The 26,294-nt window shown below is 42.3% G+C and overlaps 2 protein-coding genes across 2 annotated transcripts in view; one reads left to right on the forward strand and one right to left on the reverse strand.

The window, feature by feature from the left end:
* Window positions 1-1,309: 1,309 nt before the first annotated feature.
* LOC121578582 (equilibrative nucleoside transporter 1) lies at window positions 1,310-13,015 on the reverse strand. The gene is made up of 13 exons (XM_041892981.1): window positions 12,952-13,015; window positions 11,561-11,641; window positions 10,905-10,986; window positions 10,344-10,498; window positions 9,972-10,111; window positions 8,052-8,186; window positions 5,981-6,078; window positions 5,433-5,502; window positions 5,148-5,215; window positions 3,654-3,762; window positions 3,405-3,490; window positions 1,838-2,037; window positions 1,310-1,510 (listed from the first exon to the last, which is right to left on the reverse strand). The coding sequence occupies exons 2-13, from the start codon at window positions 11,584-11,586 to the stop codon at window positions 1,399-1,401; spliced, it is 1,281 nt and encodes a 426-aa protein (XP_041748915.1). The 5' UTR covers window positions 11,587-11,641; window positions 12,952-13,015; the 3' UTR covers window positions 1,310-1,398.
* A 1,501-nt stretch (window positions 13,016-14,516) lies between these two features.
* The window catches only part of LOC121578397 (prosaposin), a 29,057-nt gene continuing 17,279 nt past the window's right edge, over window positions 14,517-26,294 (forward strand). The window contains exons 1-4 of the mRNA XM_041892794.2: window positions 14,517-14,611; window positions 24,324-24,457; window positions 24,600-24,674; window positions 25,231-25,356. Of these exons, the coding sequence (XP_041748728.1) occupies window positions 14,578-14,611; window positions 24,324-24,457; window positions 24,600-24,674; window positions 25,231-25,356 (369 nt within the window). The 5' untranslated portion in view covers window positions 14,517-14,577. The remainder of the gene's footprint in view (window positions 14,612-24,323; window positions 24,458-24,599; window positions 24,675-25,230; window positions 25,357-26,294) is intronic.

Here is a 26,294-nt window from a genome sequence, read left to right on the forward strand (position 1 = left end):
AGCTATCAGCAAAGTCAGTGCTAGTAAGAAAATACAAAGTGTTAGTGCAAGGAACACAAGGGTGTAGCCTACCGTTTCAAAATGAGTAGAGACATGGCAGTTTGCAACGACAGTCATTGTAGCAGAGCTCTTTGAATGATTTTCTAAACAAAATGGAGGCTTTCAAAATTACCATGGCCTGTAGCTGATCCGGCTAGGCTAATTTAATAGTGCACACTGCACATCATCATTGGTGTAATGTTATTCATGATTCATTCTAATGGTGATGGCGTGTAGCCTATGATGCTTGGTAACAAGCCAAACAAGTCAACAATTTAATACAGGTGGGGGGGGGGGGATACCCACACATGCCCACATATGCAGATCTTGCACATCTAGCATTCCAGTGTTAATACGAAATTGTAACTATTTTGCACTATGGCCTATTTATTGCCTTACCTCCATAACTTACTACATTTGCACACACTGTATATAGATTTTCTATTGTATTTTCGACTTTATGTTTTGTTTTACCCCATATGTAACTCTGTGTTGTTGTTGTTTTTATCGCACTGCTTTGCTTTATCTTGGCCAGGTCGCAGTTGTAAATGAGAACTTGTTCTCAACTGGCTTACCTGGTTAAATAAAGGTTAAATAAAAATAAATTTAAAAAACACACATGCAGTAAATATTGCGTCTATATATATTGATACAATATATTCCTCAATCAATGGCAGTTCGGCTAATATAGCTGTACATGTTGTTTGATTTGCTTCGTATTGAGCTTATAGTCTACCAGTGGAGGCTGCTTAGGGGAGGACGGCTCCTAATAGTAATGGCTGGAATGGCGTCAATAGAATGGCATCAACCACATCAAACACGTGGTTTCCATGGTTTCCACGTGGTTGATACCATTCCACTGACTCCATTCCAGACATTACTATGAGCCGTCCTCCCCTCAGCAGCCTCCACTGTAGCCTAGTAAGGATTCAGCGTCACGAGGATTCATAAGGATTGCTACAGAATCCAAAGGATTAGAATGTGATGGGAGACGTGGAGATGTTTCACCAACCTTCTGCTTTGTTCCATTTTAGTTTGGTAGATGTCCAACAAAATAATCCTCACACTAAGGCCAGGATTTAATCTGATCGCGCTTTGTCGGCTATGCACCTTTTTAAAGGCATTCATGGGAGACCACTTCAACAGTAAACGCATATGTCCACTCAATCGGAAATTACCTTTAAATGGCACATAGCCTAGCCGACAAAGTGTGATCGGATTGAATCCTGGCCTTAAGCTGCTTGTCACCTTGCGTTCTTTGGTTAAAAAATAAATAAACACAAACAGTTGAGAATCTGTTGCAATGCAAAGGGTTATGGGTCATGTTTGGGTTATGCATGTTCCCCACAGGGGGCCATTTTAGACTATGGCTCTGAAGAGAAATGAGAAGGATGCTCCCAGAGCCAAACCCAGGGACAGGAAGAAGGCCATGATGGCACCAGCCGTCTCCGCCTCATGAGGAGCAACTAATCTGGGGAGAGAGAGAGAGCGAGAGAGAGAGAGAGAGAGAGAGAGAGAGAGTGAACGAGAGAGAGTGAATGAGAGAGAGAGAACGAGAGAGAGAGAGAGAGAGAGAGAGGGAGTGCAATAAATGACACCTTACCCAATGACTTGTACCGTGTGTAAGGTTAGTGTAGGCCTAAATCACGCTGCATATTATAATTTTACTCATACCATCTATGTTAAATGTTAGTTAGCGTTGCAAAACGGTTAGTTCATTGTGAGAGGAAAATGTCGCCCTTGAAAGTTTCAAATCTATCTGGGTTTGCGCCCAGGCGAAGAAGGCAAGAGATCTTACTTGGGCCCGAAGCACATGCAGAGGCTGGCCAGGTATCCACTGGAGAAGGCGAAGAGGATCATGAACACGATGAACCAGGCGTCGTGTTGAAACACCACAGGCAGCTTGTAGCGGGGCTGAACGTTGCACAGCATGAAGAGAGGCACGAAGATCACACGGGCCACCATAAAAATGGGCACCAGTTTGCTGTCCTTCCCAGGCTGAAAGTGGATGGCAGAGAAAGAGATGTCAACACTACTGTAGTAACCACACATCGCCCATGCACATTCGATGAAATGCACTAGTACAGTGATAGTGCCAAGGCTAAGTGATAGTGCTAAGGCTAAGGGATAGTGCTAAGGCTAAGGGATAGTGCTAAGGCTAAGTGATAGTGCTAAGGCTAAGGGATAGTGCTAAGTGATAGTGCTAAGGGATAGTGCTAAGGCTAAGGGTAGTGCTAAGGCTAAGTGATAGTGCTATGGCTAAGTGATAGTGCTAAGGCTAAGTGATAGTGCTAAGGCTAAGTGATAGTGCTAAGGCTAAGGGATAGTGCTAAGGCTAAGGGTAGTGCTAAGGCTAAGTGATAGTGCTAAGGCTAAGTGATAGTGCTAAGGCTAAGTGATAGTGCTACGGCTAAGGGTAGTGCTAAGACTAAGTGATAGTGCTAAGGCTAAGTGATAGTGCTATGGCTAAGTGATAGTGCTAAGGCTAAGGGTAGTGCTAAGGCTAAGTGATAGTGCTACGGCTAAGGGATAGTGCTAAGGCTAAGGGTAGTGCTAAGGCTAAGTGATAGTGCTAAGGCTAAGTGATAGTGCTAAGGCTAAGTGATAGTGCTACGGCTAAGGGTAGTGCTAAGACTAATATAGTGCTAAGGCTAAGTGATAGTGCTATGGCTAAGTGATAGTGCTAAGGCTAAAGGTAGTGCTAAGGCTAAGTGATAGTGCTACGGCTAAGGGATAGTGCTAAGGCTAAGGGTAGTGCTAAGGCTAAGTGATAGTGCTAAGGCTAAGTGATAGTGCTAAGGCTAAGTGATAGTGCTAAGGCTAAGTGATAGTGCTAAGGCTAAGTGATAGTGCTACAGCTAAGGGATAGTGCCAAGGCTAAGTGGTAAGTGCTTTATTCGATAGAAGATGAATTTACAACTTATATTCACATTCAATAAAAACATTGTATGTTTAATAAAACGTTACTGCCATGTTTGTTTTAATTAAGTTGGTTGTAAAATTCATAGAAATTGGATTGATACATGCATCACATTCCCAACGTCACCTCAAGATAAGTAAGTAGATAAGATGCTAAAGGTATTTATCTTAAGTTCAAGGTAGTTCAAAGTTGATTTAGATTTTTTTGTCTCCTAAAAAACAATGGTAAATGTACCATGCCAGTAAAGGCTTATGGGTAACCTCTACTGGTAAATGTACCATGCCAGTAAAGGCTTATGGGTAACCTCTACTGTTCTGTTCCTGTGAGCTGGAATCCTTAGTTCACAATATCCAAAATTCAAATAAGTATCAGTTAGTTTCAGGCATATTCATTCAAATGGGCCAATTCCGTCCAATCTGTAACAAGGGTTTTGTTGCTGACTTACCCACACACACACAGCAGTAAGGCTTCTCCCAGCCCAGTCGCTCAGGTTAAAGAGCAGGAAACAACACACGGGGATGAAGTACATCTCTGAGAGGAGAGGGTAACGTTCAATGACACACATTATCAGTGAATATGGTCATTTTGTAAAGGCTTGTAAATCGACCGGAGTATGTAAGTATACTCTAAAATGGACACATAAACTCATGCTCTTATCATAGATATTCATACACACACACACACACACACACACCCCAGGCGCCTCCACCAGCGATGGTAGACTTGACATCCACAGTGACTGCAGGGTAGACGCCGATGGTGACGGTGAAGGCAAAACATGCAGAGAGAGCCAGGACCCAGATCTACAGTTAAAGGGTCAAAAAGGTCAAGAAGAAAGCACTTTAGATCACCTATTTAGAGAGTTGGGGACCATCGAAATATAATTAACGTTCTATTTCTATGGTTGGGACATTGAGGTTTCCGCATTATGATGCATTAACGTGACACTACAACATTCTACGGCAGCCATGTTAGTGCCCCATTCACAATAAATGGTGAATATTTCACAATGCTATGTAACTGAATGTCTTGAGAGAAAAAAATACTAACAAGACTAGCTTCGTCTCCAGCCCCCTAAATGGAAACTCTTAGCCAGTTTCAGTCAAGTTTTTGAACCAGATGTCCCCTCCACTTCCGAAATTAGAAAGATGCGAGCACCTGCCAAATCGTGATTTGTCCAAATGATCAGTAATGAAAAATCCGGACACCGGAAAAAAAATTCCTTGTATTTCTCAATGAAAAAAAGTATTCATAATATCTGCACGAACTCTTCCAAACTGTTTCGGCTGGGAAGCATACAGACGCCTTAAATTGTCGCTTCTCCTAGTCTGTTGACAGACTCAACGATAACATACTGTAACGACTCTGGGTTTATAAGTGCGGATATCGACTCTGCCAACAGAGCATGCTTTTGGGGCACAGTCGTTCGCGCGCTGGACTTCGGGCCAGAAGGTTGATGGTTCAAGACCTGCTCCCTGCCTGTTTCATTACAATACAGTATGTATACAGTTACGTCCGTTTGTCCACGAGAGATTCCTTCAACCCAGGAGAAAGAGAAGTATGCGGGTAGGTACAGTGAATAATATCAAAAGTGTGACTCTTTAGTTTAGAGATCTACTTTCTAAGTCATGGAAAAACGAGTATTTAAAAAGTATTTATTGCTATGGTGTGTTTACAATCCATTTTAAATACCTACAGTATTTAAAAGGGAATTGGTTTTCATTGTTTTTCCAATTCATAAAGTGAATTGAAATTCATGAAATATTTGTATCTTTCTCCACAAACTCTTAATATGCTGTAAATGTGACTGGTCATTCGACATGCTGGAGACAGCTAAACTAACTTGCAATTGTTTATCGATTAGAGATAAGTGTCTGCAAAGGTGTCTCCAAAATGATGTAATGTAGTGTTTTGTATTTGCTTTTAATGCGCAGTAACGATTTTCAGTTCATGAATAGAATTTCAATTAATCTCCTGAATTGTTTTAGGTCGGGATTTAATCCGTGCTATAACAAATGTTTTAATTTACGGTTGAGCCAACATGTGCCAGAGTTTACAATGAATGCGATCTCCACGAACATCTGAGAAAAGGTCTTTAAAAGCCTAGTTGTGGGCTGTCTAGTGTCCTGAACTATAGCGCGCCATGGATTGAATCCCGGCCTCAATCTAAAAAATAATTATGGCATACCTTCTTGAAGATGGTCAACATGGACACGGTTTGTTCTCCTTCTCCTTGGTTGAGAACTGCAGCATTTTCTGAAGGGGTAAGGAGCGAGGTATTGCTATCTTCCATGATCGTTAAAATAGGTAGCCTAATACAAATGTTTGAATTAAAATATATTCAACAGGTGGCCAAGTTTATGCATAGCTTGGATTTACTTTTCCATACATAAAAAAATGACAATTATCTTTCTCTTATTTCTACATTGAATATTTTCACAAATCTGACAATCATAAATGGCTTTCATTTTACCTTCCAGCCTGTTCATCTCGTTACTAAGCCTGTTCCCACTTCGGCTCTTGTTGTAATATTGGTAGAACTCCTAATAGTAAGGTTCAGAACAACACGAAAGTACAGTCAATTATCTCACACTCTCTAGGGATGTTAACGAAACAGAAGAGATGAACAGGAATGGCTGAAATGGAAGTATTACACATATTTGTTTTTGCTTTAACGACAGACATTTATACACTGGTATATGAATAAGTGATGAATGAAAAGGGGGAGGAAGTATTAGTTGATTATAATAATATGCTATTTAGCAGACGCTTTTATCCAAAGCGACTTACAATCATGTGCGCATACATTTTCACGTATGGGTGGTTCCGGGGATCGAACCCACCACCCTGGCGTTACAAGCGCCATGCTCTACCAATTGAGCTACAGAGGACCACACTTATGAAGTATTGGTTGATTATGAAGTATTAGTTGCATTATGTATTATCATCAAGTAGCATCTCCTAACCCCCTTTTCAGTCAAATATATGTTATAATAACATTTAAAATCTAGAGTTTATTACCAGTTTAGGGAGGACCACATAGGACATTATGGCCAATATGATCACTACACAGGCTGTGATGAAGTATCCAAAAGCAGCATCACTTAGTGCTGAGCCACCTGGGGGGTGGGAAGGGGGTGGGAAGGAGGGGAGAGAAAGAGAGAGAGAGAGAGAGAGAGAAACTTCACTTGTACAGCCATATCAAAAGTAATACCATTTTCTGTTATAGCAACATGTACATATACCAAAGGAGTCTATAAATTCATTTCTTAGAAATATTAGTAATTTTTTTAATCATATTTTTTATCACTCTCTTGCCTCAACTGTCTTTTGTGGAGGTGAACTTTATTATTTTACTTTATTCTAAAGCATTAGTAGTAAAAATGTAAAAACATGTATTTCTTATATATATATATATATATATATATATATACACACAGTTGAAGTCGGAAGTTTACATACACCTTAGCGAAATACATTTAAACTCAGTTTTTCACAATTCCTGACATTTAATCCTAGTAAAAATTCCCTGTCTTAGGTCAGTTAGGATCACCACTTTATTTTAAGACTGTGAAATGTCAGAATAATAGTAGAGAGAATGATTTATTTCAGCTTTTATTTATTTCATCACATTCCCAGTGGGTCAGAAGTTTACATACACTCAATTAGTATTTTGTAGCATTGCCTTTACATTGTTTAACTAGGGTCAAACGTTTCGGGTAGCTTTCCACAAGCTTCCCACAATAAGTTGGGTGAATTTTGGCCCATTCCTCCTGACAGAGCTGGTGTAACTGAGTCAGGTTTGTAGGCCTCCTTGCTCGCACACGCTTTTTCAGTTCTGCCCACTAATTTTCTATAGGATTGAGGTCAGGGCTTTGTGATGGCCACTCCAATACCTTGACTTTGTCATCCTTAAGCCATTTTGCCACAACTTTGGAAGTATGCTTGGGGTCATTGTCCATTTGAAAGACCCATTTGCGACCAAGCTTTAACTTCCTGACTGATGTCTTGAGATGTTGCTTCAATATATCCACATAATTTTCCTTCCTCATGATGCCATCTATTTTGTGAAGTGCTCCAGTCCCTCCTGCAGCAAAGCACCCCCACAGCATGATGCTGCCACCCCTGTGCTTCACGGTTGGGATGGTGTTCTTCGGCTTGCAAGCAACCGCCTTTTTCCTCCAAACATAACAATGGTCATTATGGCCAAAGAGTTCTATTTTGGTTTAATCAGATCAGAGGACATTTCTCCAAAAAGTACAATATTTGTCCCCATGTGCAGTTGCAAACCGTAGTCTGGCTTTTTTATGGCGGTTTTGGAGCAGTGGCTTCTTCCTTGCTGAGCGGCCTTTCAGGTTATGCCGATATAGGACTCGTTTTACTGTGGATATAGATACTTTTGTACATGTTTCCTCCAGCATCTTCACAAGGTCCTTTGCTGTTGTTCTGGGATTGATTTGCACTTTTCGCACCAAATTACGTTCATCTCTAGGAGACAGAACGCGTCTCCTTCCTGAGCGGTATGACGGCTGCGTGGTCCCATGGTGTTTATACTTGCGTACTATTGTTTGTACAGATGATCGTGGTACCTTCAGGCGTTTGGAAATTGCTCCCAAGGATGAACCAGACTTATGGTTTTTTTCTGCGGTCTTGGCTGATTTCTTTTGTTTTTCCCATTATGTCAAGCAAAGAGACACTGAGTTTGAAGGTAGGCCTTGAAATACATCCACAGGTTCACCTCCAATTGACTCAAATGATGTCAATAAGCCTATCAGAAGCTTCTAAAGCCATGACATCATTTTCTGGAATTTTCCAAGCTGTTTAAAGGCACAGTCAACTTAGTGTATGTAAACTTCTGACCCACTGGAATTGTGATACAGTGAATTATAAGTGAAATAATCTGTCTGTAAACAATTGTTGGAAAAATTACTTGTGTCATGCACAAAGTAGATGTCCTAACCGACTTGCCAAAACTATAGTTTGTTAACAAGAAATTTGTGGAGTGGTTGAAAAACTAGTTTTAATTTCTCCAACCTAAGTGTATGTAAACTTCCGACTCCCCCCCCGGTGTATCATCATCTCTCAGACGTACTTGCGATAGCACAGATCATGGAGAAGGCAGCGAAAGTGCCCGCCAGACCTTGCCCACTCATAATGGGCGTGGTGTATTTGGCGGGCAGAAGCCCTGCCATGCCAAACAGACTGCCCTGCAGGATAGCGCCAAAGGCTGATGGAAGGTTAAAAAAAAAACAAAAAAACACAGTCAATAAGACAGAGTCCAGTCATCCCAACATGAAGCTATCATTTAACATGCAGTTTGAGTGTTCAATAATCTTACTTCTTTCAAACATTCAAACTTCTTTGAAGCAGTCTAAAATACATTTGGGTTACAGATAATTACAGCATTTGTCTTCTTGGCAGCTGAATGAATAAGAGCGTCTGCTAAATTAGTGGTTCCCAAACTTTTTCACGCCCCCACCCCCTGCAATTGTACACATTTTGTCATGGGGTGCAAAGAAAATGTTGCCGTTTTAAAGCAAATTTTCTTGCAATTCTATACATTTTGCCATGTCTAATGTGTATTCATGTGATAACTGAGTGACTAAAATATTACAACAATATCTATGGGCTAAATAACCAGAATAAAAAAACAGCTAGTTGATCTGGACATCTCTGATGATGCAATACCCAATTTCGAAATTGGACACCTTGTGCATTCTACTATTACAGCTTTCAAGAATAAGTTTAAAGCCGGACTGAGCTCCTTAAAAAAAAAATATATATATATATATATACAGTACCAGTCAAAAGTTTGGACACGCCTACTCATTCAAGGGTTTTTCTTTATTTTTACTATTTTCTACATTGTAGAATAATAGTGAAGACATCAAAACTATGAAATAACATACGGAATCATGTAGTAGCCAAAATAAGTGTTAAACAAATCAAAATATATTTTATATTTGAGATTGATGACAGCTGTGCACACTCTTGGCATTCTCTCAGCTTCACCTGGAATGCTTTTCCAACAGTCTTGAAGGAGTTCCCACATATGCTGAAAACTTGTTGGCTGCTTTTCCTTCAGTCTGCCATCCGATTCATCCCAAACCATCTCAATTGGGCTGAGGTCGGGGGATTGTGGAGGCCAGGTCATCTGATGCAGCACTCCATCACTCTCCTTGGGTCTTCCATTCCTGTGGCGGTCCTCATGAGAGCCAGTTTAATCATAGCGCTTGATGGTTTTTGCGACAGCACTTTAAGAAACGTTCAAAGTTCTTGACATTTTCCGTATTGACTGGCCTTCATGTCTTAAAGTAATGATAGACTGTCGTTTCTCCTTGCTTATTTGAGCTGTTCTTGCCATAATATGGACTTGGTCTTTTACCAAATAGGGCTATCTTCTGTATACCCCACCTACCTTGTCACAACACAACTGATTGGCTCAAACGCATTAAGAAGGAAAGAAATTCCACAAATTAACTTTTAAGAAGGCACACCTGTTAATTGAAATGCATTCCAGGTGACTACCTCATGAAGCTGGTTGAGAGAATGCCAAGAGTGTGCAAAGCTGTCATCAAGGCAAGGGGTGGCTATTTGAAGAATCTCAAATATAAAATATATTATATTATTATGAAGAGTGCCTTGGTCCTCCTTTCTTTTTGATGACCAATTCACCCCCTTTGACCAAAGAGCACCATCTGTCTACCAACATCTACTATTGTGTACCTTAGTAGCGCTTCCCTTCCTCCTCTTCATAAAATATATTTGTTTAACACTTATTTGGTTACTACATGATTCCATATGTGGTATTTCATAGTTCTGATGTCTTCACTACTATTCTACAATGTACAAAAATAGTTTAAAATAAAGAAAAACCCTTGAATGAGTAGGCGTGTCCAAACTTTTGATTGGTGATCTATGTTGTTTTTGCCCAATCAGGACAACTCAGATGAATTCAAGGGGAAAAAGAATTGACACGTTAAAAAGAAGGAGAAAGGGGCCAAAAACTCACAGTTTATGATAACAATCTTGATCATGGTTAATGTGAAGAAAGGGACCGGTGCCATGTCTATTTTCACCACGATGGCCGTGATAAGAAACAGCACCAAAATCACCGCCAGGCTGCCCATGATCCTGAACTTTTGAGGAATCCTGGGAGTTAAGAGAGTCGGAGTTAAATAATCCGAGGTCAATCTTATGTTGATCACAAGCGGGTCCTGGTACACTTTTAACACTACTGAGCTGAACTGGGCCAAGCTATACAATGAACACATCTTCATATTAGTTTGTCCCCAAAAAATATGAAGATGTAACTTTTTGGAGTAGTGCTTTAATGCATTAGCAAACTCAAAGATGTGGGGGGTGAAGTGGTGGGCTAACTAACCTGTGATGCAGGACTGAGTTGAGACAGGTGAAGATCAGTAACGGCACCATTGCACAAAGTGTTGATACGTTGTTGTAACCGGCCTCCATAGGGCTACGGTCGTAGGGTTTGTCGGTTGATATTTGGGTGGGGTCTCTGAGACGGCTGGTAAAATACTGTAGAGAGACGGAGGACAGACCCTTAATTTTAGTTCATTGCTAATGTGTGTTGAAAGTTCTGGAGCAATATGGCTGTCGTGCATCACCCAGGTAGGTGCTATCCATTGGTAGTGGATGCAATACAATAATGTATCAAATTTAATGTAGAGCGCTTTGAGCGCTTGAAAAAAAATGCTGTTCAAATGAATTATTCTAATAAATAGATAAGGGGGTATCAGTATCTCTGTGAATTATCACAAGCTAATATCAAGACGATCTGGAAAGTAACACTTGAGACATATTTAGAAATGAATACAGACTGAATACAGACGTCTCGCTAAAAGCTCTGGCATTGTATTTCTGGCATGTATTATTTTATTGTTCACTCTGAAAGTAGATGATAAGAGCAGATGCTGTGCGCTACCATAGTGGCTGTCATGAAGAAGTTCCATGGCAGGAGAGTTCCTAAGCCCAGCATGAAAAAGATCAGCCACACGCCATTGTTTCTGTTGGACGACAGAGGAGAGGAAGCAACTGTTACCCAGTTTATTTGTATGGTTAATTTGACAATGAATACCATATTCATTTTTACGTAGTATGTAGGCCCACAAAAAAATTGCAAGGTAAAAAGGTAATTACTTGACTAGATATTATATTCCATTTGGGATTCAATTAAGCAAATTCCAATCCTTTCTGTAGGACAAGGTGTGACCACTGGGGGGGGGGTTATAACCCTGGACGCCTGTCTGGCCTCCAGGTGAGTACTCTAACCACTGTCCCTGAAGAGTTAACTCCCTTGGGGGAAGCTCGTGACACACTTTACATTTTAGTCATTTTTAGTCATTTAGCAGACGCTCTTATCCAGAAACGCCATGCTCTACCAACTGAGCTACACGGGACTACGACTTCCAATCCAAAGGCTAACCTAACGGTTAAATTACCATTTGGTGCGTGTTACAATTTAATTTGCAAGTAACCATATAAAGAGGGACTAGCCAGAGGTTCACAGAAACTAGATACTGTCTCTAAAATTGTGAAGATGTCACCATACAAAGTGAACACAAAGAGGCTCCTACTCACTTGTCTTTAGGCTCATGGACATCCATTGTTTGTCTTCAGTGATTACTGTCTATCACACTTTTCCACAGCTCTGCACAAAACCTGAAAGAAATAGGATGGATTTAAACACATCATGTATTTTCCCTTCAGTCATGTCGAGGAATTACAACAAAACAAACCACAATGATTGCAGAATTCAACCACTTCAGAAAACAATGACCTAGACTAGAGGGGTTTAGGGAATAACACTGGGTAGTGGAATTACAATTCTACCATTGCAGTCTGTCTGTCTGTCTGTAGGCTACTATTCATTATGGGTATCTAAAATGATTGCCCTCTAGTGGTTGTTATAGATAAAGGAAACTAGGCCCAGTTACATTTCTGAGCATCCCTTCACAATGGCTTAGTTTACACAGGCAGACAAATTCTGATCTTTTGCCTACTTATCTGATTGGTAAAAAGACTAATAAGTGAAAAATATCAGAATTGGGCTGCCTTTGTAAACAAAGCCATATGTGTTTCCCAAACTGTGGTAATGTCACAGGACCAGATCCGTTGCCCAGAATTTCACAAGTGATCTTGGAAAGAACCTGTGATTGCGCATTTGCCTGATTGTAAGTCAGGACAAGGTTGTCTACTAAATGATGAAAATGTAAATATACAATTGTGGGTAGGCTACCATTTAGGCAATAGCAAAGAGCTCAGCGGATATGTCCTGCATTATTTAGACCCAATTAAATGAAGATATTGTACAAAAACACACTGTTACTCTTCCTCACAAAATATGATTGAGGGTTAAAAGGAGAACCACTTGAGCTCCAGCTGAAGATAAATACTAATAAAAAGGAGGAACATTTGGGAAAAATCCTTCTAATGAAAAAAAAAAACCCAACAGGTAATTAAATACAAAAATATATATGTTTTTTTAGGGTCCCACTTATTACATAACTAAGGTACATATTTAGTGTCAGCAATAAACATAAAAGGAAGAATGAGCAAACCAACTCTACATGTAGGCTAGTAGGCCTAAACGATGCACATCAGTAGCAGTAGCAGGTGTATGTAGGCTGTAAACTGAGTTTGCTGTAAAAAAAAAAACTTAGTGCATAAGTCAAAATGGTTGGGTTGCTCATTTGACTTAACTTTATTTTTGGGCTATTGCTAACGCTAACGGTAGCTTAGTTTTTATATTTACGATAAATGCAAATAAAAAATAAATAAAAAAATGCATGTCCATAAAGCAAGTAATACTTAGGCTCCACCAAAAAACAATGCCAACTGCATTTTTCAAATTGGCTGCTGCCTTATGCAATTATTTCACCTAAATGCGATCATAATCTGTCACCCAAAAGCGATTCTTAATTCACACTTTTAAAAAGCAAAAAAACATTTGGCCGTAGTCTGTAGCCTACCTTTGTTTAAATGTAGAAGCGGGGTAGAAATTAAACTGACGGTCTTCAGTAGCGCAGACAGTTTGGTGCGTTTTGACGCAACAATGGGATGACATTAAATATTGATATTATAGTCGATCACTAGGCACAAAATAAAGAAATAAAATAGGCCTAAATTTACTTTTTCCAGGGGACCTCTACGTAATATATATATAGTAAACATAACATTCACATTCACCCAAGTCAAATTGTATGTAAAGGAAGATATACAAGATTAACATAGGTCATCATAATTTAATTCAATTTCCAATAAAAGCCATACTGATGACGGTAAGCAACCTCTGTACAAAATAACATTTTGAATCCCTGATTGAGTCGCAACCTCTGTACAAAATAACATTTTGAATCCCTGATTGAGTCACAACAGTAAAAGACAGAAGTGAAAAGTATCTGTTTCCGATCGATGATCATTCGCTTGAGGGTTGTGCTGTTGCACCACATCGCTCCTAACGCAATATAGCCTTTATTTGAGGAAATGTGGCTCTCTCACAATCCATCCTGTAAAATTAAATCACATAAAGTAGATGTGATCTGGAGCCTGGAGAAATACGTTACATTGTAGTTGTACGTCTACATATTCCCTGGGGAGAGGACAGGTCAGGCTATGTAAAGATAACCCTAAACGCCCAGTATGTTTAAATTTGATTATTTATTTGCATGTAAATGCACTAAATTGAGTACCAACACTCAGTATAAATCAAATCAAGTTTAATTAGATCAGTTGAATACAGTTATCACCTTCAGGCCTCAGTGATCTTATCATGTGCTCATATTGTACTCATTTTTATAATAGACTCAATCATGGACACTCTTACTGACAGTTGAGGCTGCTTCGCATGATGTATTGTTGTCTCTACCTTCTTGCCCTTTGTGCTGTTGTCTGTGCCCAATAATGTTTGTACCATGTTTTGTGTTGCTACCATGTTGTGCTGCAGCCATGTTATGTTGCTGCCATGTTGTTGTCATGTTGTGATGCTACCATGCTGTTTTGTCATGTGTTGCTGCCATGCTATGTTGTTGTCTTAGGTCTCTCTTTATGTAGTGTTGCGGTGTCTCCCTTTTCGTGATGTGTGTGTTTTGTCCTATATTTTTATTATATTTTTAATCCCAGCCCCCGTCCCCGCAGGAGGCCTTTTGCCTTTTGCCAGGCCGTCATTGTAAATAACAATTTGTTATTAACTGACTTGCCTAGTTAAATAAAGGTTAAATAAAAATAAATAAAAATAAAATAGCTAAGTATCAATCCAGGCAATGTGATGAGAAATAAAGTGTATTTTTAGTCAATGTGGGGGTGAACAATTAGTATGTTTGTCTACATATAATTGCAATTATGTTACTACATAATTATACACTATCTACTTTAAACGCAAAATAATGACAGTGAAAGGTAATTTGTGGAAACACCCGATCAATCAAAGACGCCAAGACAAGACCGTCACATGTCCGGGCTCAGTGGTCACCTGACGGTGTGGCGTCATATGAACAAAGACAGTATAAAGTCTGACAGAAGCCAAGAGCGACCACTCACAACTAGACCGACAGTCAAATACACTCGATAGAACAAGAGGAACATCAAACAGCGCAGTCATGCTGTACCTCGCTCTGCTTTTCGTCTCCGCAGGTAATATGATACAACGTAGAATGTATGATTAGCCACATAATTGTCACTTTGTATCAAAGTATCGAGGTTACTTTCGTTTCGTAAACATGTCAGTAGTAATGTCGCTGATACATTTTAAACCTATTTCGTCACTTTTTGCACATTCGAGATGTGTAACTAACTAACTAACTAGCTGATGTAGCAGCATTGACTTCGTACTAGCTAGTTAACGTTGGCTAATCATTGTTGCGTTATGACGCTTCCTAGGGAGGTAACTAACGGCTATTTGGCTATAATAATAATAATATGCCATTTAGCAGACGCTTTTATCCAAAGCGACTTACAGTCATGCGTGCATACATTTTTGTGTATGGGTGAACCCGGGGATCGAACCCACTACCCTGGCGTTACAAGCGCCGTGCTCTACCAATTGAGCTACAGAGGCTATCATGTTGAAAATTTCTAAAAGCCACCATATATAAATATCAAAGCAGCTCATACTAGCTAATTTTAGCTCAGACATTGGTGTGAAGCATTAGTCAAACATAAACAACATAGTAACTAGCTAGGCCAGTGTATTCTTACACGTTTTTTTTTTAATTTATTTTTATTACAGCTTCCTGCACATATTAATGGAACAATTGTTATATCACCACATATATTATTGTATATCACACACTTTGGGTCAATGTTAACAAATCAAAAAACAGAAGTGTACAGTGAGTCTGTACTCTATCCTTCACGTAGAGAATCTTTAGGGAAACAAAGTATGGTTCTGTTGTCCTCTCAAATCAATCTATCCCTCTAACCTGTTTTCCTGTTCACCGTTTCTCCTTTATTGAATGTAGTTTGAAAGACTGAGTGTACTCTTGATGTAGTCCATCCACCACTTGAGTCAGCTTTTGGACAGGTACATGATAGATGGGCCTATCTTTCTCATCGTTCATATCCTCATAGTTATTTTTGCCCAACTACATTCCTAATGCAGCAGTCCCAACGAACGATTGTTGTTGAGACAAAATGGGGACAAAGGGTGTAGGGCAGGTACATCTTCATGGGTGATTAGGCAGTCCTAGGTGAGGGTAGGTGGGTAGGAGGGTAAGCAGGCCTACAGGAAGTGAAAGCTAGTGTGGCTTTATTCGGTAGACGTTTTTTTAATTTCTTCTTCTTATGTTCTGTTCTCATGGGGGAATATATCAGGTTAGGGTTTCACTTCACTTTTTTTGATCATGCAGATTATTTCTGATTTAAGTCTACACCGTCAGCAATAGATGTTCGCCTAAACATGTATAACGTTGCTGTTCCATTGTCTATTCCAAGAGGATTGTAATGATTCAGATCCAGAGTCTTTTAGCTGACTACTACCTAACACGTTCCCTAAATCAATCATGCAGTCAGTGTGTCACATCCCGTATAGGTCCCCCTGTACATGCTCTGTGCTTAACAAGCAGAACTCACTTCCCCATAGGCCTAATTGGCTAGTATCATTACAATAACTTTGTTGTCGTAGTAAACATGCACAAGCTTGTTACCTTTTTGCCTTAGTGTCCTAGTTTGGTGTGGAGATTGAAGGGTTGCTTGTTGCGGCTCTGTGTGACAGACAATAGCTAGGCCTATTTATAACTAGCTTGTTCCTTGTTGACTTGGTTTTGGAATGCCCTGTGTGATATGAAATTGTATGATTACTCATAGCGAGTGTCAGTCGTATGATTTCTCATATTTGCAGAACTACAGGCTAGGTATCAGTTCCTGCAATACATTTGCTCTTGTGTTCCTCTTTTTTAGTTTTGGGGTAATTTGTAGAGCGTTTAGTTTGCAATGATGACAGCACAAAATCGGCAATCAGTATTAGACTAGTTCTTTGACACACCTTACTTCAATTGGAGTGCTGCTTAAGCATTTGGCTGCACCCGCTTTAACATCCTGCTAAACTGTGTATGCGACTAATAAACTTTGATTTGCCCCCTCTCGTCATCAACGGCTATCAAATGGGCTAAGTGTCTCAGTCAGGGGTTAGGCTAACTGTCTCAGTCAGGGGTTAGGCTAAGTGTCGCAGTCAGGGGTTAGGCTAACTGTCTCAGTCAGGGGTTAGGCTAACTGTCTCAGTCAGGGGTTTTTTGTAGTCTTTTGTGCTGCTTTGTGCCGTAATGTGATGTTTGATTCACTCCCCGTCTCCCACAGCTCTTAGTGGCGTAGGCTACAAGCAGCTCTTAGTGGCGTAGGCTACAAGCAGCTGTTAGTGGCGTAGGCTACAAGCAGCTGTTAGTGGCGTAGGCTACAAGCAGCTCTTAGTGGCGTAGGCTACAAGCAGCTGTTAGTGGCGTAGGCTACAAGCAGCTGTTAGTGGCGTAGGCTACAAGCAGCTGTTAGTGGCGTAGGCTACAAGCAGCTGTTAGTGGCGTAGGCTACAAGCAGCTCTTAGTGGCGTAGGCTACAAGCAGCTCTTAGTGGCGTAGGCTGCAAGCAGCTCTTAGTGGCGTAGGCTACAAGCAGCTCTTAGTGGCGTAGGCTACAAGCAGCTCTTAGTGGCGTAGGCTACAAGCAGCTCTTAGTGGCGTAGGCTACAAGCAGCTCTTAGTGGCGTAGGCTACAAGCAGCTCTTAGTGGCGTAGGCTACAAGCAGCTCTTAGTGGCGTAGGGCTACAAGCAGCTCTTAGTGGCGTAGGCTACAAGCAGCTCTTAGTGGCGTAGGCTACAAGCAGCTCTTAGTGGCGTAGGCTACAAGCAGCTCTTAGTGGCGTAGGCTACAAGCAGCTCTTAGTGGCGTGAGGCTACAAGCAGCTCTTAGTGGCGTAGGCTACAAGCAGCTCTTAGTGGCGTAGGCTACAAGCAGCTCTTAGTGGCGTAGGCTACAAGCAGCTGTTAGTGGCGTAGGCTACAAGCAGCTCTTAGTGGCGTAGGCTACAAGCAGCTGTTAGTGGCGTAGGCTACAAGCAGCTGTTAGTGGCGTAGGCTACAAGCAGCTGTTAGTGGCGTAGGCTACAAGCAGCTGTTAGTGGCGTAGGCTACAAGCAGCTCTTAGTGGCGTAGGCTACAAGCAGCTCTTAGTGGCGTAGGCTACAAGCAGCTCTTAGTGGCGTAGGCTACAAGCAGCTCTTAGTGGCGTAGGCTACAAGCAGCTCTTAGTGGCGTAGGCTACAAGCAGCTCTTAGTGGCGTAGGCTACAAGCAGCTCTTAGTGGCGTAGGCTACAAGCAGCTCTTAGTGGCGTGAGGCTACAAGCAGCTCTTAGTGGCGTAGGCTACAAGCAGCTCTTAGTGGCGTAGGCTACAAGCAGCTCTTAGTGGCGTAGGCTACAAGCAGCTCTTAGTGGCGTAGGCTACAAGCAGCTCTTAGTGGCGTGAGGCTACAAGCAGCTGTTAGTGGCGTAGGCTACAAGCAGCTGTTAGTGGCGTAGGCTACAAGCAGCTCTTAGTGGCGTAGGCTACAAGCAGCTCTTAGTGGCGTAGGCTACAAGCAGCTGTTAGTGGCGTAGGCTACAAGCAGCTCTTAGTGGCGTAGGCTACAAGCAGCTCTTAGTGGCGTAGGCTACAAGCAGCTGTTAGTGGCGTAGGCTACAAGCAGCTGTTAGTGGCGTAGGGCTACAAGCAGCTCTTAGTGGCGTGGGCTACAAGCAGCTGTTAGTGGCGTAGGCTACAAGCAGCTCTTAGTGGCGTAGGCTACAAGCAGCTCTTAGTGGCGTAGGCTACAAGCAGCTCTTAGTGGCGTAGGCTACAAGCAGCTCTTAGTGGCGTAGGCTACAAGCAGCTCTTAGTGGCGTAGGCTACAAGCAGCTCTGCCATTCTATTACGCTTCATCATCAAACCCAAACGTAAGATTGATCACTCGTCACTCGTGTGAGTCGTGAATGGTCCTTAACTTGGCCGGCTGTTTTCACCGGCCCATTCAAAGCCAAGCTGGCCAATAATTCCAATCCTTATGACACTGTTTACTGTAGACTAAAGTAGCAGCACAGACTCCTGAAAATGTAGCCTGTTTTTGTGATGTTTATCCCCCCCTTGTGATGTTTTCAAAGTAGGTGGTAAAAACTTGAATAGCTATCTATGCTGACTGACTCACTGGCACTGTAACATGTAGCAGAAAGGCTTTGCTCGCTGGAGTCAGTTAGACAATGCTGAAATGTCCTTGTGATAGCTAGGTCCAGCACCTCATTTTGGGCAACAACTTTTTTTTTTTTTTTGTCTGCCTAGTCATGTGACCTGACCACTGAGGAGAAAATGAGGAGGGGGGGGTGTGTCTACCTCTACTGTAGGAAGATGGGAGTGAATGATTGACTCACTGCAGTGTGAAGGTATTATCGATTTAATACGAACATGAGCGATTGTTTCACATTGGGCTGCCTACCACGGCCACAGAGGCCTGGGTTGGGCAGAACCACAGAAGGTTTTGGGGCAGAACCACAGAAGGTTTTGGGGCAGAACCACAGAAGGTTTTGGGGCAGAACCACAGAAGGTTTTGGGGCAGAACCACAGAAGGCTTTGGGGCAGAACCACAGAAGGTTTTGGGGCAGAACCACAGAGGCTTTGGGGCAGAACCACAGAAGGTTTTGGGGCAGAACCACAGAAGGTTTTGGGGCAGAACCACAGAAGGCTTTGGGGCAGAACCACAGAAGGTTTTGGGGCAGAACCACAGAAGGTTTTGACAGCTACTACCTCTCCCCTTCTCGGAACGTTTCGTGGTTACAAAAACACAGGCCCCGCCCTGTCTGTCATCTCTCTTCCGGCTGTTAATTACAATGACCCACTCCTACGGGTCCAGGCTAACTGGGCGACGTCACCGGGGTTTCTGCTCCGTAATTGTTTTCTTTTGTCACATGAGTAGCTATCTAATCACACTGGTGGTTTATTTGGCAACGGCCGTGCGTCCATCAGCTTCTTCGGCACTCCTTCCCTCAGTTAATGCAACATTTGTGCTTACATCCATGAATCTGAAGATTAGAATTTTGCATTTGAGCAAATAGGAAAAACTAACTCCCCTTCTTTGCACGTAGTCCCGTGTAGCTCAGTTGGTAGAGCATGACGTTTGCAACGCCAGGGTTGTGGGTTCATTTCCCACGGGGGACCAGTATGAAAAAAAAAAAAAAGTATGCACTTAACTGTAAGTCGCTCTGGATAAGAGCGTCTGCTAAATGACTAAAATGTTAAATATACAACCGTTTTAATGTTGTCACGATACCAGAATTATGACTTCAATACCAGGTTTATTATCGCGATACTTTATACATTTTTAGTAATTTAGCAGACACTTTTATCCAGAGTGACTTACAGGAGCAGTAAGGGTTTAGTGCCTTGCTCAAGGGCACATCGACAGCTTTTTCACCTAGTCGGCTCTGGGATTTGAGCCAGCGACTTTTCGGTTATTGGCCCAAAGCTCTTAACCACTAGGCTACCTGCCGCCCGTACCAAAACAATACTCGATACCGAATTGATACTAGGCAAAAAAATAAAAAACTTATTGGCTAAAGTCATTGAACAATATGTTGATAACTGGTAGAACAACTAAAATATATTCTAGGCTATTATATATTCAATTTCTTTCTAAATAAAACGGCATATTAAAAAAACAAAATATCTGAAATTTCCCATAATGCAAAAAACATTATTATTTTAATGTAATTTGATACATTAGGGTTAATTAGCTGATCTATAGCAATACTATTGGGTGAAATTACATTCATTAGACCTATGATTTATTTATTCATTACAGCTAAATAATTTGTATTAAATTAATAGTTTAGTTCCAAAACGGCAAACACTTTGAAGCTCTTTCCTGAAGCTCGCTGGTTCGAATCCCCGAGCAGACTAGGTGAAAAATCTCTGTGCTCTTGAGCAAGGCACTTCACCCTAGTTCCTGCTGTAAGTTGCTCTGGATAAGAGCGTCTGCTAAATGACTTAAATGTACACATTATACTATGATTCCCAGGGTGCAATGCTCCGTCCAGGCCTCAAGGGGCCAGGGTTCTGGTCTAGAAGCACGGTTTCGATTGCTCCTACAGTTTTGCTTCGGTACTGCAGTTTAACTGACGCCCCGGCCCAGAAAGACAATTTCCATAGACGACCACGTAGAGAAGTCAGATTTGAAAATTCCTAATAAGACACTTTAGTCATCACCTTTTGTGCACAAAACATCCATTTGAATGATTCCAATAATTGTTGTTGAGGCATATTTTTAATCGATCACTAACAGCTGAAGATATTACAAATGTATTTTGTTCACAAAAAAACAAGGGTAGAGATGGTACAACGGTAGAATTGTTCTGCAAGCATATGTACACTTGTAGTTGCGTGTCAATGTGAAAAATGAATAAAGGCTTCACATGTTTTGTCACGCATGTAGTATGTGGCCCTTCACTTGGTTTCAAAATCTCAATGTGGCCCTTGAGCCAAAAGGTTGGCCCACCCCTGCACTAGACAGAGAGAGCTGTCTGTTCAGTATGTTGTCTCTTCAGTATGGTGTCTCTTTCGGTTTGCCCACCCCTGGTGTAGAGGCATGTTTTCATTAGAAGAAGCTGTCTGCGTTTTCTCTTGCTTGCTTCTCCAAAGTGGCTATGACGTGAAACACATTTGACAGAAGCACCGACAGTAACAAATTCTAGTACTGAACCGTTTTTTAAATGTTCTAGTATTGGGAAAAAAGTACTGACATTTCAGTGTACTGTGCAACACTACGACCGTTATATTTTTGTGTCTTCCCTAGGTTTTCTTTTCAAGGCCAACTGTGTGTACACACATACATGTATGTGTGTATATATATATATATATATATATATATATATATATAATATACTTTTTGTATGTATGTGGACACCCATTCAAATGAGTGGATTCCGCTATTTCAGCCACACCCGTTGCTGACAGGTGTATAAAATCGAGCACACTGCCATGTAATCTCCATAGACAAACATTGACAGTAGAATGGCTTTACTGAAGAGCTCAGTAACTTTCAACGTGGCACCGTCATAGTCGGCTCGTCAAATTTCTGCCCTGCTAGAGCTGCCCCAGTCAACTGTAAGTGCTGTTATTGGGAAGTGGAAATGTCTAGGAGCAACAACGGCTCAGCCGCGAAGTGGTAGGCCGCACAAGCTCAAAGAACAGGACTGCCGAGTGCTGAAGCGCGTAGTGCATAAAAATCGTCTTTCGGTTGCAACACTCACTACCAAGTTCCAAACTGCCTCTGGAAGCAACGTCAGCACAATAACTGTTTGTCGGGAGCTTCATGAAATGGGTTTCCATGGCTGAGCAGCCGCACACAAGCCTAAGATCACCATGCGCAATGCTAAGCATTTGCTGGAGTTGTGTAAAGCTCGCCGCCATTGGACTCTGGAATAGTGGAAACGGGGACGAATCTGGGTTTGGCGGATACCAGGAGAACGCTACCTGCCCCAATGCATAGTGCCAACTGTAAAGTTTGGTGGAGGAGGAATAATGGTCTGGGGTGGTTTTTCATGGTTCAGGGTGTGTGTGTTTGTGAGAGCAATCCATCCATGACAGACTATGATCCCTTATTGATGTCACTTGTTAAATCCACTTCAATCAGTGTAGATGAAGGGGAGGAGACAGGTTAAATAAGGACTTTTAAGCCTTGAGACAATTGAGACATGGATTGTGTATGTGTGCCATTCAGAGGGTGAATGGGAAAGACAAATGATTTAAGTGCCTTTGAACGGGGTCTGGTAGTAGGTGCCAGGCGCACCGGTTTGAGTTTGTCAAGAACTCCAAAGCTGCTGGCTTTTTCACGTGCAACAGTTTCCCGTGTGTATCAAGAATGGTCCACCACCCAAAGGACATCCAGCCAACTTGACACAACTGTGGGAAGCATTGGAGTCAACATGGGCCAGCATCCCTGTGGAGCGCTTTCGACACCTTGTAGAGTCCATGCCCCCGACGAATTGAGGCTGTCCTGAAGATGGTTGGTGTTGGGTGCTTTCCACTGTGGTTTCTTGGTAGGATCTGTTTCCATACAACACAAAGTTCACTATGTTTCGGTTAGATCAGATGAGGAAGCAGGTCTAGTTGGTCTTGGTATTCCCCTTACGAGTCACATGACCCTTCTTTCATTTCCTGTTCTCTGGTTTATTTTTAAGAGAATTGTATTACGTCTGTACTTTCGCCTGCTTGAAAAGGAACTGGTGCTAGGTTACATACCGTGGGCCAATGTCTTCACTCCAACAGCTAGGCCTGAATAGATCCTTCAAACAAATAGGTTGACTTATAAACCGATGACTGTTTTAACATGCACTATGTTTATCCAAGAATGTGTGGGGGCAGTGTCACTTCTGTAACACTTTTTCTGCTACACCAACCAACCGTTTGGGATAGTTGGGTAGGCAGGGAAATCATAGCCGTCGCTACCCCTCTGTTGGGTACTGAACAGTGTGGCTAACGATAGTTTCTAATGGTAGTGTCTCCTCTCTCCTAGCCGTCGCTACCCCTCTGTTGGGTACTGAACAGTGTGGCTAACGATAGTTTCTAATGGTAGTGTCTCCTCTCTCCTAGCCGTCGCTACCCCTCTGTTGGGTACTGAACAGTGTGGCTAACGATAGTTTCTAATGGTAGTGTCTCCTCTCTCCCTAGCCGTCGCTACCCCGCTGTTGGGTACTGAACAGTGTGGCTAACGATAGTTTCTAATGGTAGTGTCTCCTCTCTCCCTAGCCGTCGCTACCCCTCTGTTGGGTACTGAACAGTGTGGCTAACGATAGTTTCTAATGGTAGTGTCTCCTCTCTCCTAGCCGTCGCTACCCCCGCTGTTGGGTACTGAACAGTGTGGCTAACGATAGTTTCTAATGGTAGTGTCTCCTCTCTCCTAGCCGTCCGCTACCCCGCTGTTGGGTACTGAACAGTGTGGCTAACGATAGTTTCTAATGGTAGTGTCTCCTCTCTCCTAGCCGTCGCTACCCCTCTGTTGGGTACTGAACAGTGTGGCTAACGATAGTTTCTAATGGTAGTGTCTCCTCTCTCTCCTAGCCGTCGCTACCCCTCTGTTGGGTACTGAACAGTGTGGCTAACGATAGTTTCTAATGGTAGTGTCTCCTCTCTCCTAGCCGTCGCTACCCCTCTGTTGGGTACTGAACAGTGTGGCTAACGATAGTTTCTAATGGTAGTGTCTCCTCTCTCTCCTAGCCGTCGCTACCCCTCTGTTGGGTACTGAACAGTGTGGCTAACGATAGTTTCTAATGGTAGTGTCTCCTCTCTCCTAGCCGTCGCTACCCCGCTGTTGGGTACTGAACAGTGTGGCTAACGATAGTTTCTAATGGTAGTGTCTCCTCTCTCCTAGCCGTCGCTACCCCTCTGGGTACTGAACAGTGTGGCTAACGATAGTTTCTAATGGTAGTGTCTCCTCTCTCCTAGCCGTCGCTACCCCGCTGTTGGGTACTGAACAGTGTGGCTAACGATAGTTTCTAATGGTAGTGTCTCCTCTCTCCTAGCCGTCGCTACCCCTCTGTTGGGTACTGAACAGTGTGGCTAACGATAGTTTCTAATGGTAGTGTCTCCTCTCTCCTAGCCGTCGCTACCCCTCTGTTGGGTACTGAACAGTGTGGCTAACGATAGTTTCTAATGGTAGTGTCTCCTCTCTCCCTAGCCGTCGCTACCCCCGCTGTTGGGTACTGAACAGTGTGGCTAACGATAGTTTCTAATGGTAGTGTCTCCTCTCTCCTAGCCGTCGCTACCCCGCTGTTGGGTACTGAACAGTGTGGCTAACGATAGTTTCTAATGGTAGTGTCTCCTCTCTCCTAGCCGTCGCTACCCCTCTGTTGGGGACTGAACAGTGTGGCCGTGGTCCTTCCTACTGGTGCCACAATGTGAAGACTGCCTCCATCTGTGGAGCCGTAGTTCACTGCCAGCAGAATGTATGGAACCAGCCCCAGATGGTGAGAATCTAGCCTACTGTCTCTTGTCTATTGAAGGGGGAAGTGGTATAGGTATTTACCCTGTGTAAATGGATGAATAGTGGGCATTGTTTAACCTGGCCTTGGTTTTGTTACGCTAATCATCTCCCTCCTTCTGTTTCAGAAATCTGTGCCATGTGACCTGTGTAAGGAGGTGGTGGTTGTGGTGTACCAGCTGTTGAAAAACAATGCTACGGAGGTGAGTCATGGAGGATGAATGTGGGGAAAGTTCCCTGTTTTTGTTGTTGCTGGAAACAGATTCATGCTCTGCCAAATAGCAGTTTAACTATCTTCTAACCAGCGTACACAATAGTGATGCATGTGTGCCACAACTGTTTTCCAGTCCCAGATGATAGAGTGCTTAAGATAGCCCAGCCATATCTACCATTGTGCACATCAGTCCTCTTGAGTAGTGTAACCCAGTGGTTCTCAAACCTCTCTTTAGGGGATCCCCAGACCTTTAACAATGTTGTTGTCCTGAACCAGATCACATGATTCACCTAGTAAAGGGCTTGACGATTAGTTGAATCAGGTGCTAGTTCTGGAATAGTTCCAAATACATGGAACTGCTTGGGGTCCCAGAGGAGAGGTTTGAGAACCACTGCTCCACATAGTGTGTTCTTGAGGCTGTGGTCTTGAGGCTGTGGTCTTGAGGCTGTGGTCACAGTGTGTTCTTGAGGCTGTGGTCTTGAGGCTGTGGTCTTGAGGCTGTGGTCACAGTGTGTTCTTGAGGCTGTGATGTGCATGTCCTCTAGGGTGAGATTCTGGGCTACCTGGAGAAGCTCTGTACCTTGATCCCTGTCAAGAGCCTGTCTGCGGAGTGTAAGGAGCTGGTGGACAGCTACTACCCCCTCATCACTGGCATCATCACTGCAGAACTGGTACACACACACACACACACACACACACACACATACACATACACACATATACACACACATACACACATACACACACACACATACACACACACACAGACAGAAGGGGTTTATAGGAAAGTAAGCTGGCCTACACAGAGCGAGAGAGAGAGAGAAGTGGTTTGTTGTTCAGAATCAATCCAACATCCTCATTTTGCTACGCTATATGGAATTGTTTTAAGGTCATACCAAGGATCATTTAGCTATTTGATTTGGAATTTTAAGACCTCTTGAAGGATCAACAAAAATGATTTGATGAAAAAATATAATTGACCTTACTGCTATTAGCCAATGCAAACACATTGAATAACAGATTCACTACATGGAACAACAGATAGTCCCCCCCCAAAAAAAGAAAATCTAAAGGAAGTTTGTACTGAAGTGTCTGGCCTATATCTTCGAGATATAAGAACATTATTATATATATATTTTTAAATGATACATGTATTTAACCCCTTATTTTTGGCAGTAAACAGTCTCCGTATATACTGTACCTCCATCAAATTTTTCAACTGTTACCGGGGTACCTTCAGACGACTCTTGTGAGGCCTTTGGGCGTCCTAGAGCATAACAACTGACATGTTGGTGAGAATCTCACCTTTGCACAGAGGGGTCATATTAGTATGTAGCCCCAAACTGTTCGGACGCTACAGACAGAAGTTGGCAGATCGGCTGTACCGACTCCAGACGTGTTCGTGAGTCTCATCTTTCCATAGTTTGGAGGCCAAATTGTTCGGACGCTAAAGACGATTTTGTGAGAAGACCGGTTTTCGGGATGTCTCATGGTCTGACAAACACCGCTCTAGCTCTCTCACCTTTCATCGCAGATTACATTTCCATGACTTCTCTAGCTTAAATTGACAGATTTTTATAGGGATTTATTATTATTATTATGCTAATTA

The sequence above is a fragment of the Coregonus clupeaformis genome, chromosome 1 (genome assembly GCF_020615455.1).
Source record: "Coregonus clupeaformis isolate EN_2021a chromosome 1, ASM2061545v1, whole genome shotgun sequence".
Taxonomy (NCBI): Eukaryota; Metazoa; Chordata; class Actinopteri; order Salmoniformes; family Salmonidae; genus Coregonus; species Coregonus clupeaformis.